Raw genomic sequence first — 13,635 nt, forward strand, 5'->3', positions numbered from 1 at the left:
TTTGCATTTGGGCAGATACATGTTTTTATCTTGGGTAGATTACAAAGACTGGAATTGCTGAGTTATGTGGTAAATTGAACTTTAAGAAACTGCCAAACGTTTTCCCAAAGTGAGTATAACAGTTTATATTCTTAGCAAGAATGCATGAGGGGCCCAGGTTTTCATGTTCTCTCTCCCACTTAGTATTGTCAGTTTCTTTTATTATAGTCATTCTTGTGGCCTAGTAGTGGTATTTCATTGTATTTTATGGGTTTTTTTCCTCCTCTTTTATGGATAATGCTTTTGATGTCCTATCTAAAAATTCTTTGTCTAACCCAAAGGCCATAGATTACCCCTCCATGTTTTCTTTTAGAAATTTATAGTTTTAAGCTTTAAAATTAGATCTAATTTGAGTAAATTTTTGTGTGTGGTGTATGATAAAGGGCTTAATTCATTCTTTTGTATGTGGATATCCACTTGTTCCAACAGAATTTTTTTTTAATTTTTTTAAATTTATTTACGATAGTCATACAGAGAGAGAGAGAGAGGCAGAGACACAGGCAGAGGGAGAAGCAGGCTCCATGCACCGGGAGCCTGACGTGGGATTCGATCCCGGGTCTCCAGGATCGCGCCCTGGGCCAAAGGCAGGCGCCAAACTGCTGCGCCACCCAGGGATCCCCAGAATTTGTTAAATAGATTATTCTTTCTTGAATTGTCATGGCACCTTTGTCAAAAAACTAAGTAGTTTATTTCTTGATTTTCTTATTCCTTTTTTTTTTAAGATTTCATTTATTTATTTATGAGAGACACAGAGAGGGAGAGAGAGAGAGGCAGAGACACAGACAGAGGGAGAGGCAGGCTCCCCATGGGGAGCCTGATTAGGGACTTGATCCCAGGATTCCAGGATTATGCCCTGGGCTGAAGGCAGCACTAAACCACTGAGCCACCCAGGGATCCCCTTGATTTTCTTATTCCATTGATCTGTATGGTTATCCTTATATCAGTTCCACCCAATCTGATACTTTGTTATGTTTTGAAATTAAGTAGTGTAATTCCTTACCTTTGTTCTGTTTTGAATTGTTTTGGCTATTCATGATCCTGGGCTTTTTGTTTGGGGAAGATTTTAAAATAGGAATTTGATTTTTTTTTATTTATTGTAGGTTAATTCAGATTTTCTATTTATTTTGAGTCAGTTTTAGTAATTTTAATTTTTTTAGGAATGTGTCCATTTCATTCAAGTTGTCTAGTTTGTTGGCATGAAATGGTCAATATTCTTTTATTACAAGTGCCTGGGTGACTTAGTTCCCTTCAACTTGGGTTATGATCCTGGAGTCGAGGGATCAAGTCCATATTGGGCTCTCTGCTCAGCGAGGAGTAGGCTTCTCTCTCTCCCTGCTCGTGTTTTCTCTTTCACTTGCCCTCTCTCTCTCTCTCTCTCTCTCATAAATAAATAAAAATCTTTTTAAAAAAAGATTCTTGAACCAATAGAGCATAATGGTATAATTTATCAAAGCTGGGAGATGGGTACATAATCAATATCTCATCTCTATTTTTTAAAAAATTTCCCCTTGTAATCCTTCTAATTTTGGTAGGATCTGTAGTGATGTCTCTTCTTTCATTCCTGATTTTGGTAATGAAGGTATTCTTTTTTCTTTGTCATTCTAGCAAAGTTTATCTGAGTAAGCCTCACTCAAAGGTTTTATTGATTTAAGATCCAACTTTTGATGTCATTGGTTTCTCTGTTGTTTTTCTACTTCCAATTTCATTTAACTCTGCTCTTTGTTTTGCCTTCTTCCTGCTTGCTTTAGGTTTAATTTTTCTTTTTCCCTGGTGTTTCATTTATTTTATACTCCTTTTATAATAATTCAAGTTTAACATTACACATTTCTTTTTAGTAGTGCTTTAGATGCTTTAGATTTGATGATTTCCCAAAATTCATTCTGTTGTTTTCTACCTTAATTTCATGTTGATCAGAGAACATATTTTGAGTAATTTCAGTCTGTCTAGATTTCTTGAGTGTAATTTTATTGCCTAGCATGTAGTCTATCCTGGAAAATTCACTATTTATATTTGAAAAGAAGAGTTGAGCAACACTATCAAATCATTCTACCTAACTAAAATTTGTGGAAGACTCGACCAATATGGCATTTTTGAATGACAGTTTGTCTGGATATAATTTTTTTAATGATTTTATTTATTTATTTATTTATTCATGATAGACATAGAGAGAGAGAGAGAGAGGCAGAGACACAGGCAGAGGGAGAAGCAGGCTCCATGCCAGGAGCCTGACATGGGACTCAATCCCCAGACTCCAGGATTGCGCCCTGGACCAAAGGGCACCAAAGGCAGGTGCCAAACCACTGAGCCACCCAGGGATCCCCTGGATATAATTCTTGACTGTTTTTCTTTCTGTACTTTTTTTTTTATTTTTATTTATTTATGATAGTCACACAGAGAGAGAGAGAGAGGCAGAGACACAGGCAGAGAGAGAAGCAGGCTCCATGCACCGGGAGCCCGACGTGGGATTCGATCCCGGGTCTCCAGGATCGCACCCTGGGCCAAAGGCGGGTGCCAAACTGCTGCTCCACCCAGGGATCCCTCTTTCTATACTTTGAATATACCATTCTGTTGTCTTCTGGTTTTCATAATTTGTGATGAGGAGTCAGCTCTTAATAGTTTTATCAGTCCCCTTCTAGTCAGGAGAGAATAACCACCAAAAATTTGAATAGAGAAAGCTTCACAGAATTATTAAACTGTGATAGGGGAGTGATTTTAAAGGTATAAAGAAGACTCTTAAGAGGTAACCAAGGACTGAGGAAAAGTACCTAGTAAGGAAGAACAAACTTAGAAAGGAAAGTCCCCTACCCCTCAAGGAGAAGGAGTGGTTGCAGAACACTGGATGGTGGAGAAATCTTTGGAATTACCTGGCCCAGAGCTTGTCCATAGTTATTGAACAGAGAGAAAACCATCCTCTGATCTGTGGATGAGCTGAGACTGGTTGGTAGGCACACAGAAGGAGTTGGGATATTGGGAGTTTCCTTATTGATGAGGCAGTGCATGTGTTGGAGTATGCAGTGTTCGTGTTGGAAGATTCTGTTAACAACCCTTTAGGATACAGGCAAGCTGAGGCTCATGGATAATTGTGCTGAACATATCTGTATTCTGTTAATGCAAAGGCAGAAGATACGGTGCCTGCATAGGAAGACCTGGAGGAAACAGCCATCTGAGGTTAGAGGCAAGTCAAGGCTGTTAGGTGGGTGTGCAGAATGAGTGGGAGCACTCTCCTGGTATGTATGGTATTTGAGTGGGTAGTACCATAGTACATAGTCACTAAGCTCAGGTTAGGGCTTGAGGTTACTGAGTGTTCCACATGTGTGTATTATTGAAAACACTATTAGATGTTCTCACACGTATGTATTACAAACCATGTAATGGGAGAAAGAAAAAGCAAATGGTAGTACATTGGAACCAGGAAGAGAAGCCACCTTTCTCCTTTAATAGTCTTCCAGTGTTCTCTAATGACAATGTGTAATGTCATATTCAGTGTGAAAAATTTTATAATCCAGTGCATTATCACAGAGCAGGTACTGAAGGGTGAATTTGGAGCTGAGTTGTGGTATAACAATAGTAGTTGTATTGTTATTCTCATTTATGTGATGAGTTTTCTCTGTTTTTGTCTTTCATCAGTTTGACCATGATATGTCTAAGTGTGGAATCTTTGTATTTATCTTTCTTGGGATTTATTGAATTTCTTGATTCTGTAGATTTATTTTTTAATGAAATTTTGGGAGTTTTAGGCTCTTATTTCTTCAAGTCTTGCCCTTTTTTTCCCTACCATCTCCTCTGGGACTCCATTGTACATATGTCACTATGCTTGATAATATCCTACAGGTATGTGCAATTCTGTTCATTTTTCTTCAGTCTTTTTTCTCTTCTTTTTAGCTTGGATAATTTCTTTTTCCTTAAGGATTTTATTTTTTAGGTAATCTTTACACTCAATATGAAGCTCCAACTTATAACCCTGAAATCAAGAGTTGCATGCTATACTATACCAACTAAGCCAGCTAAGCACCCCAAGATGGGATAATTTCTATCGAGCTGTCTTCAAGTTCTCTTGATTCACCTCTTAATCTCAAAACGGCTATTGCCCATCTAATGATTTTATTTATTTTGGTTACTGTACTTTTTAACTCTAGACTCTCCATTTGGCTTGTTTGCATATTTGAGTCTGTTTCCTTAATGAAATTCCCCTTTTTTGGTAGTTAACATATTTTACTTAATTTTTAATTTTTATTTTTTAAATGAGAGAGAGAGAGAGAGAGAGGTGTTGAGCACAGGGGAAGAAGCAGAGGGAGATAATCTTCAAGCAGATTCCCTGCTGAACTTGGAACCTCTAAGTAGGCTCAGTCCCATGACCCATGAGATCATGACCTGAGCCAAAACCGAGAGTCACATGGTTAACTGACTGACTGGTCCCTAAAATACTAGGCACTCCTCGTATTTTACTTTAATTCTTTAAAGTGGTTTTCTTTAATTCTTTTTTTACAGATTTTATTTCTTTATTTTAGAGAGAGACAGAGACAGAGTATGTGTGCACAAGTGGAGGGAGAGGGAGAGAAGCAGATTCCTTGCTGAGCGTGGAGCCCAACTTGAGGCTTAGTCTCTTGATCCTGAGAGATCATGTCCTAAGCTGAAATCAAGAGATGGAGGCTTATCCCACCGAGCCACATAGGTGTCCCTTTAGTTTTTTGAGCATATCTATAGTAGCAACTTTGAAGTCTGCTAAATGCAACTCAAAGTCCATTTCTATTGACTGCTTTTTCCTCCTGACTAGAATCACACTCCTATTTCTTCATACATTGTAATATTTGTTGAAAAGTGGACATTTTAGATAATGTATTTTAATAACTCTGGATTTGGATTTTTTTTTTTTAAGATTTTATTTATTCATTCATGAGAGAGAGAGAGAGAGAGGCAAAGACACAGGCAGAAGGAGAAGCAGGCTCCATGCAGGGAGCCCGATGTGGGTGGGACTCAATCCCAGAACCCTGGGATCACACCCTGAGCCGAAGACAGACGCTCAACCGCTGAGCCACCCAGGCGTCCCTGGATTTTCTTCTTGTAGGCCTTTTTCCCCTCCCTTTTCCTTTTCTAACTTGTCTGAATTTAAGCTGCAGAATCTCCCTCCCCTATGATGTGTAGCCTTTGATTTCTCTGCATACCTTTCTTTTTTTTTTAATTTAAATTTTTTATTTTGGCTTCCTAGGTTATCCATGTCTGCATAGTTTAGTGGTTAGCCAAAGAGTGGTCAAAGCTTTTGTTCAAATGCTAGAGCCTAAAAGTCACCACATTAGTCACAAAGTCCAGTTGTTCTTTTTTTTTTTTTTTTAAAGATTTTATTTATTTATTCATGAGAGAGAGAGAGAGAGAGAGAGAAGCAGAGACACAGGCAGAGGGAGAAGCTCCATGCCGGGAGCCCGACGTAGGACTCCATCCCAGGACTCCAGCATCACGCCTTGGGCCAAAGGCAAGCGCTAAACCGCTGAGCCACCCAGGGATCCCCACAAAATCCAGTTTTATTGTAGTTTTATGAGGAGAAGATTTTCTGACCTGATTACACTTGCATAATCAGAAGTCCCATATTTCAAACCTTTTGAAAACTTAAACTCATTTGGCCTTTAGTATTGGTGTGAGATTGTCCCAGTTTAGTATGTAATGTCAAGATATCCCAATGATATCTGTTTAGGATTTTAACTTCTTAATGCAAGCAATATAAATTATATTAAGCTTTTAATGTTAATTGTGATATAATGTGCTTAAATATGGTCTTCTCAAATAATTTTGTTTAGGAAATTGCGATGTGATAACCCCAATGGTTGGTATACTTATGAAACTTTTCCGAAATATGGTAAATGTGAAGATGCCGTTTCATCTTACTCTTTTAAGTGTGTGCCTCTGTAACCTTAAAGCACTAAATACTTCTAAGAAAGGGACTATTGATTATTATTTGACACCATCATTATCAACAACTTCACGGTCTGGCAAGCGCAGTTTTGTAAGTACACTCTTGTTGGTTTTGTGTGGTTAACTTACAAATTTTTTTTAAAGATTTTATTTATTTATTCACAAGAGACATACAGAGAGAGAAAGGCAGAGACATAAGGAGGGGGAGGGGAAGCAGGCTTCATGCAGGGAGCCCGATGTGGGACTTGATCCTGGGACTCTGACATCACACCCTGAGCCAAAGGTAGATGATCAACCACTGAGCCACCCCGGCGTCCCTTAATTTACAAATCTGTTTATGTTCCACTGATACAATTCAGAGATCCTTCTGGATGATATTGTTTGAATTTACTTGTATATATTACCTATCATATCATGGTTGCTAGCCATAAGTACTGTACTGTGATCTAAGAAGAAAACATAAGCATCACTGAATAAGAGAAAACCATTTTGGAAGTTCCTTGTTTTGGAAGTATTAAAACATTTTATAGCAACAGGAATATGATGAATATGAAAATATTGCTAGATATTGGAAATAAAATCTGTTTGTCTGTTAATTGAAACATAAGCTAGCAGCATTCCATCTCTCAATGTTTTTGTTAAAGTATTTGGTTTTGAAATTTGAAATTGTTTTTTTTTAAGATTTTATTTATTTATTCATGAGAGACACAGAGAGAGAGAGGGAGGCAGAGACACAGGCAGAGGAAGGAGAGAGAGAGAGAGAGAGAGAGAGAGACAGACACAGGCAGAGGAGAAGCAGGCTCCACGCAGGGAGCCCAACGTGGGACTCTATCCCTGGTCTCCAGGATCAGGCCCTGGGCTGAAGGCGGCGCTAAACTGCTGAGCCACCTGGGCTGCCCTATTTGGTTTTGAAATTACATTGAATTTTGATAGCAAGATTGATATGACTACTCATTCTAAATTGTAGAAATTAAGAGTGTGGCAGTAGAGAAGCAGAGGCTGGTCATACTTTCAAGTGACTAAATAAAACTCTATGTATGGCCATTTAGCAAATCTCTACTTACTAAATGTGGGATGCTTTAAGAAATAATCATATTTTACTAAATTGTACTTGCCTGCAGTTAACTCTTAATTCAGAATGTTATTATTTTCTTTGTTTTAATGTTTAATCAGTATATCAGTAATATCTTCATTAACATTTCAGTTTAAAAATGAGAACAGAATACTGTTACAGAAATAATCAGTGTCTCTTCAAATTACTTTTTTTCTGTAGTTTTTATTCCCTTTATTAACTGAAATTTTAAAAAGTTACTTTTTACTTCTTATTTGGTAGAAACAGAATTAGAGTCTTTATAATGGTTTTAGGAAGGTAAACATAAATGAAAGTACCTTGTACATGTCTGGCATATGGTAAATACAGTGTCTCAGATCTCTTCTCCTTTTAATTTTTTTGCAGTTACTGTTGTGTTGATGTTTCCTGGGTTATTTATGACTGTGTATATATTTTCATGGTGCTTAAAACTAGAGGGAAAATTTAAGTGAAAATTTTTATACAGAAAAATTATGCTAATTAGAACTGAAATTTAAATTTTTATTTTATGTAAATATAAATAGTACAATATCTTCATATCGATACTGGATTTTTACCATAGAAATATATATATTTTTTGTTAAATGTTACACTTCAGAATAGAGATTTTCAGAAAACTAGCCTTTGATGTTCTGTGCATATATATATTTTTAAGATACTTGTAGGCAAATCATTTACTTTTCTAGGCTACTGTTCCTTTATTCACAGAATTGTAAATTTGAAAACATGATTGTTAAGGTACTTTCCAAGTTTCCAGATGCATACCTATCTTCTGGCTCAATACTATCTAGGAAGGAAACCTCTCCCTAGAATAGTGAATAAAGATGCACACAATAGTATGACTAATGTGGTGGATTTATCATCTCTCGTTGTTTGGAATTGGCCAAAAGGATTGAAATTATTGAGTAGGACAGAAACGTGTTGGTCAGGTAATAGTCCTCTTCAGCATCATGAATATTTAAAAAATAACAGATACCTTTAATTACTGTTATTCTTGTGTCCTAGAAAATGAAAGACAGTCATATGGAAGATTTTCCCAAAGACAAAGAAACAAATTGGGATTTTCTACCATCTGGAAGAATTGAAAGTACAAGAACTGGGGAGGCTCCACGAGATACTGCAGACAGTGATGAATTCCCACTCTGCTCACTTCCTGAAGGTATTGACCAAGAAGTCTTTAAGGAGCTTCCAGTAGATATTCAAGAAGAAATCCTTTCTGGAAAATCTGGAGAAAAAGTTCAAGGCAAAGGAAGTTTGAATTGTCCATTACATGCCTCTAGAGGAGTATTATCTTTCTTTTCTACAAAACAAATGCAAGATAGTCCCTTAAATCCTAAAAATCATTTATCCAATAGTAAACAGATATCGTCTGTATCTTCCTGTGAACCAGGAACATCAGGTTTAAATAGCAGTAATTCCTCTTCTCCATCTAGCCAAAAGAATTATTCACATTATATAGACAGTAGATTACAAGATGAACGAATGAGTCAAGGACCTAAAGAATCTCAAGGATTTCATTTCTCAAATACAAACCCTGCTGTATCTATTTTCCATTCATTTCCAAATTTGCAGAGTGAGCAACTTTTCTCCAAGAACTGCTCTACAGATAACCATAAGGAACCAGTAGTGACAGTCTCTCATCATGAAGGACTTAAAGAAAATAGAGAGCAAGATTCTAGTGATGAGAAAATTACCTTTCCTTCTGACGTTGATCCTGAAGTTTTCTATGAACTACCAGAAGAGGTACAAAAAGAGCTGTTGGCAGACTGGAAGAGAGCAGGATCAGATTTCCACAATGTACATAAATAAGCACGTTCAGAAAAAAGGTCTAAAAAGCAAAGGAAAGGCCATTGTTCTCAGATTTAGCAGTTTATTAAGCGCCTCTAAATTAAACACTAATAGAGATTCAATAATGTAGAAATTCCAATATAAAATGTTCCAGATAAAAGCAAGTCTAGTTATGGGAAGTAAATTCTGACAAAGCATAACAATATTCATAACAGAAGAAATAATGTAAAATTATCTTATTTCTAAAGCTGTTTTATATTGCTTTTCAATAAAAATAATATCATGGTTAGTATTAGTACATTTCCCATAAATCGGGAGGGGTGGTGGGGGAAGACATACATCTGTGTGTAAAACATAGACTAACAAATCATTGCTGTGACATAGCAAAGAACAATTTTTTTTTTTCTGTGAAATAGGGAATGGCTCAAGAAATTCAGCCCGTTAGGAAACTTCCAGATAAGAAATTCTGCCAACTACTAAAAATACAGATATCTATGACTGAAGTATTGTGTACCATTTAATAATCTGATTTAAAAAAAAATACCAAAGCAATGTATATGCAACTAATGCTTCTGAGTATACACCAGAATCTGCTACAGTGACTAGTACAGAGGAGGCACTCAGTGAGTATCGAATGCATGGTGTGGCAGGGGCCAGTGCAAAGTTGGGCAGGAGTGTGTATGTTGTAGACAGTTAGAAGGAACTCTCCATCCAGGAAATTAAGGGAAGGATGGACACCAGAAAGGCACTGTGATAGGTTTTTCAGAATGTAGGTAATAGAAGAAGTCCATTTCCTTTGGGCTGGTCTATAAGGTTTTCAAATAATGATTAGATGTTTTTGCATCTTCTTATTTTTGGAGATGAGATTAAGGATGTCATACCCAAATCAAATGTATACAATCACTAAATCGATAGGTGTTCTCTTTTTCCCAAGTTTCTAGAACACATCAAAGTATACCTCAGCACTGATTTAGAAGAGTCCTGTTCTCAGGTTTATAACCTTGCAGATATAATCTAGTTGCAGATATAATCTAAAGAAAAGACAATAAAAATGAAGTATACAAATGTGAATAAATAGTAATGTAAAGATACCTTCTTTTAGGTAAGAAGTTTTAATTTAGTTTTAGATTTCTTGAAATTTGAAAATTCCCTAACCAAGGATTTTTAACAGGGAGTTTGGGGTTATCAAAAACAGTAATTTGGAGCAAGAGCCTCAAGAGTTATTTATATGCAAATATTTAGTACTCTGGGTCAAGGATTATGAATTCTCTACATGTTGCATACTGGTAAGGTTGTTAAACTGATAAAGTATATTACTTTAGATAATATATTTAAATTTTTTTCTAAGAATCCTTGTATTATTTCAGCTGAAATTATTAAACAGAAAGGTGTTTTTTTTTTTTTTAAAGGTTAAGAGTAAAACAATTTTGGCCAGTTTAAAAAGAGAAAAGTGGAAGTGCAGTTTCTGAAATGAGGATGCAGAGGTATTATTACAGCCTTGTCACTCATCCTGTGGCTTTAAATTACCTTTTCAACATCTTTGTGCCTTTGCATTCTGACAGTTTACCTTTTATTTCCATCTCCTTTTAATCGTATTATTTTCCTTTGGTATTCCACAGATTAACTATAGTGTTTGGAGATGTGAATTTCCTTTTTTCCTAAGTATATATACTGGCTTCCACTTTCTTTCAATTCATGTTAATTCTTTAAGATATTTGACTACTGGTTCCTCAGATACTGCTTTTCTGTTCTTCTAGGACTCTGCACAAATGATGGACTTTCTTATTCCATCCTTCACATCCCTTAATCACATCATTCTCGGCATCTTGTTTATCTGCTGCATTTTGGTTAATTTCATCAGCTCTGCTCTTGTTCATTAATTTGTTTTTCAGCACTATCCAATCTACTGTTTATTTTTTATTTTTTAAAAGATTTTATGTATTTATTCATGACAGACGCACAGAGAGAGAGAGAGAGGCAGAGACACAGGCAGAGGGAGAAGCAGGCTCCATGCAGGGAGCCCAATGTGGGACTCAATCCTGGGATTCCAGGATCAGGCCCTGGGCTGAAGGCGGCACTAAACGGCTGGGCCACCAGGGCTATCCCTGATCTACTGTTTAAAATCCTAATGATGCTTTTAATAATTATATTTTCATTTCATTTTTTTCTGATCTTCCCATTTATTCATTGTAGCCTCTTATAAGTCTGTTTCTAATTTTTAAAAACTCATTCTGTTTTTGATCATTTTAATATTTTCAGTGTTTGTAAGTCTGTTTTTGGATATTGTTGTGTGCCATTTTAGCCTGTTTCCTGGAGTGTGCTGCTGAGCTTAGTTTGTGGGAAGACAAAAGACCTAATCTGTGCATGCTTCCCTTCAGATATGATTTGCATCTGCTTCCAGTGAGTCAGTATGAACTCATTTGGTATCACTGGAGCCCCTTGAAGGGTCCTTCCTGCAGGCAGTTGTCTTAGTTTGTCTTATTTTCAGCTCCCCGACCTTGCTCCTGTCCCAAAGTTTTGTTTCCAGAGGTCAATTGCAGGCTGCTGTCAGCATTTGCGGTCAGGTGAACCCCGCCTTTCAAGTTTGCTTTTTGCCTGATACCTTCCGATGTTTTCCTGCTTGTTTCAGCTCAATTTTTGCCCCTTTGATTGTAGGGGATTGGGACCTGGAGATTTCCTTTGTATAGTTCAACCAACAATGAATTAAAAAGTCTTTTTTTCTCCAGAATCTAGTGTTTTGTATTGGAGGAACTCTTTTTTTTAGAATTTTATTTATTTAATTGAGAAAGGGAGAGCACAAAGCAGGGGGAGCAGCAGAGGGAGAGGGAAAAGCAGACTCCTTGCTGAGCAGGGAGCCTGATATAGGACTCGATTCCAGGACCCAGGATCATGACCTGAGCTGAAGGCAGATGCTTAATCCACTGAGTCACCCAGGGGCCCCACTATTAGAGGAACTTTTTTTTTTCTTGGTTATTTTAAACAATTTTTATATGTACTTTTTTATTGGAGTTCAATTTGCCAACATATAGTATAAACAATTCAATCATGAAATGGGCAAAAGACATGAACAGAAAAGTCACCAAAGGAGACACACACATGGCCAACAAGCACATGAGAAAATGCCCCGTATCACTGGTCATCAGGGACATACAAATCAAAAGCACCATAAGATCCCACCTCACCCCAGTGAGAATGGGGGAAATTAACAAGACAGGAAACCACAAATGTTGGAGAGGATGTGGAGAAAGGGGAACCCTCCTGCACTGTTGGTGGGAATGTGAACTGATGCAGCCACTCTGGAAAACTGTGTGGAGGTTCCTCAAAGAGTTAAAAATAGACCTGCCCTACGACCCAGCAATTGCCCTGCTGGGGATTTACCCCAAAGATACAGATGCAGGGAAACGCCGGGACACCTGCACCCCTATGTTTCTAGCAGCAATGTCCACAATAGCCAAACTGTGGGAGGAGCCTCGGTGTCCACCAACAGATAATGGATAAAGAAGATACAATTGGAGGAACTCTTAAGAGTATTTGTCCTACAATAATGCAAAAGTGCAAATCTGGTGGGATTCATTTTTTCCATATTTTCTACTTTTTTCTCTTTTTCTATGCTATGCTTTTTCATCCTTTTTTGGATTACTTGAATTTTCAAAATATATTTTCCCTTGACTGATTTAAAATGTAAACATTTTAAGTACTTCTGATTACCCTTTTAATATGTGTGGGTGCTTGTTTGGCTGAGGTCATGATATCCGGGTCCTAGGATCAAGCCAGCATTGGCTCCCTGCTCAGTAGGGAGTCTGCTTCTCCCTCTGCCCCTCCCTCTGCCCCTTTCTCGGCGCCTGTGCATGTGCTCTCTCTCTGAAATAAAATCTTCAAAAAAAAATTTAACATGCCTAACATCCAAAAATAGCAAACATATGTGCTTTCTTTCTAAACAACATAAAGATGTTAAAATATGTTAATTTTAATCAATTCCTCTACTTCATTAGCTTCCAAATTGGATATTATTGGTATTTTATAGAGTTAATGTTTAGGTTTGCACACAGGATTATCTTTTTCTTTTTTTAAATTGCATCTCAGGCATTCATTCCTTCAAAGTAGAATTCACTTTCTAAAATTGTGTCTTTAAAACTGGATTTTGAACTGATTTCTTTGGGCTGGGCTGTTTTGAGAGGTTCACTTTTATCTTTGGAGATCTGCAGTTCTTATATGTCTAGCTACAGATTTCTTATGTTTGGGATTTAGTTGCTTTCTGAATCTGCAGATTTATGTCTTCATCAAATCTGGATTAATTTCAATATTTAAAAACATTTTATCGTGAAATTTATATACAGAAAAGTGCATACGTAAGTTAATGGGTAATTATAAGCAACAACTGTTTAACTTGGTCGAGAAATAAAACATATCAAGTGATCAGGAAGTCCAGAGGGTTTTTCTGTTTGTTTTTGGTTATGTAACAACTCAAGGGGTTCCCTGTTGGGGGTACACCACATTGAACACAGCGCAAGGAAATGTTGAAAGCAAAGAACTTTTTATTGCTTGTCACAAGTAAGAGGACAGGGAGCTCACAAGGAACTGTCTCACCATGCTACTAGAGCAGGAAGCTTTTATTCAGTGTAAGGGTGGGAGGAGGGAGCTTCCGAAGGCACTTTTGTTTGAATTGTGCAAGCCTAGCATGTCAAAACGGTAATGCATACATCATGTGTTCAAAAAATGGCAGAAAACTCCACCCATAGAAGGAGATCTTATTATCATAATGAGATATAGGTACTTTAGGACAACTCCAGAGGGCTTCTGCCCTGCTCCAGCTC

At 37.1% G+C, this 13,635-nt stretch overlaps 1 protein-coding gene across 5 annotated transcripts in view; it reads left to right on the forward strand.

The window, feature by feature from the left end:
* Positions 1-13,244, forward strand: part of LOC129495497 (DNA polymerase iota-like) — a 30,352-nt gene extending 17,108 nt beyond the window's left edge. For all 5 annotated transcript variants that reach the window (XM_055303056.1, XM_055303061.1, XM_055303058.1 and 2 more), the window contains 2 exons: positions 5,829-6,034; positions 8,039-13,244. In XM_055303056.1, the coding sequence (XP_055159031.1) occupies positions 5,829-6,034; positions 8,039-8,842 (1,010 nt within the window). In that variant the 3' untranslated portion in view covers positions 8,843-13,244. The remainder of the gene's footprint in view (positions 1-5,828; positions 6,035-8,038) is intronic.
* The last annotated feature ends 391 nt before the right edge of the window (positions 13,245-13,635 follow it).

The sequence above is a fragment of the Nyctereutes procyonoides genome, unplaced genomic scaffold (assembly GCF_905146905.1).
Source record: "Nyctereutes procyonoides isolate TBG_1078 unplaced genomic scaffold, NYPRO_anot_genome, whole genome shotgun sequence".
NCBI classification, from domain to species: Eukaryota; Metazoa; Chordata; class Mammalia; order Carnivora; family Canidae; genus Nyctereutes; species Nyctereutes procyonoides.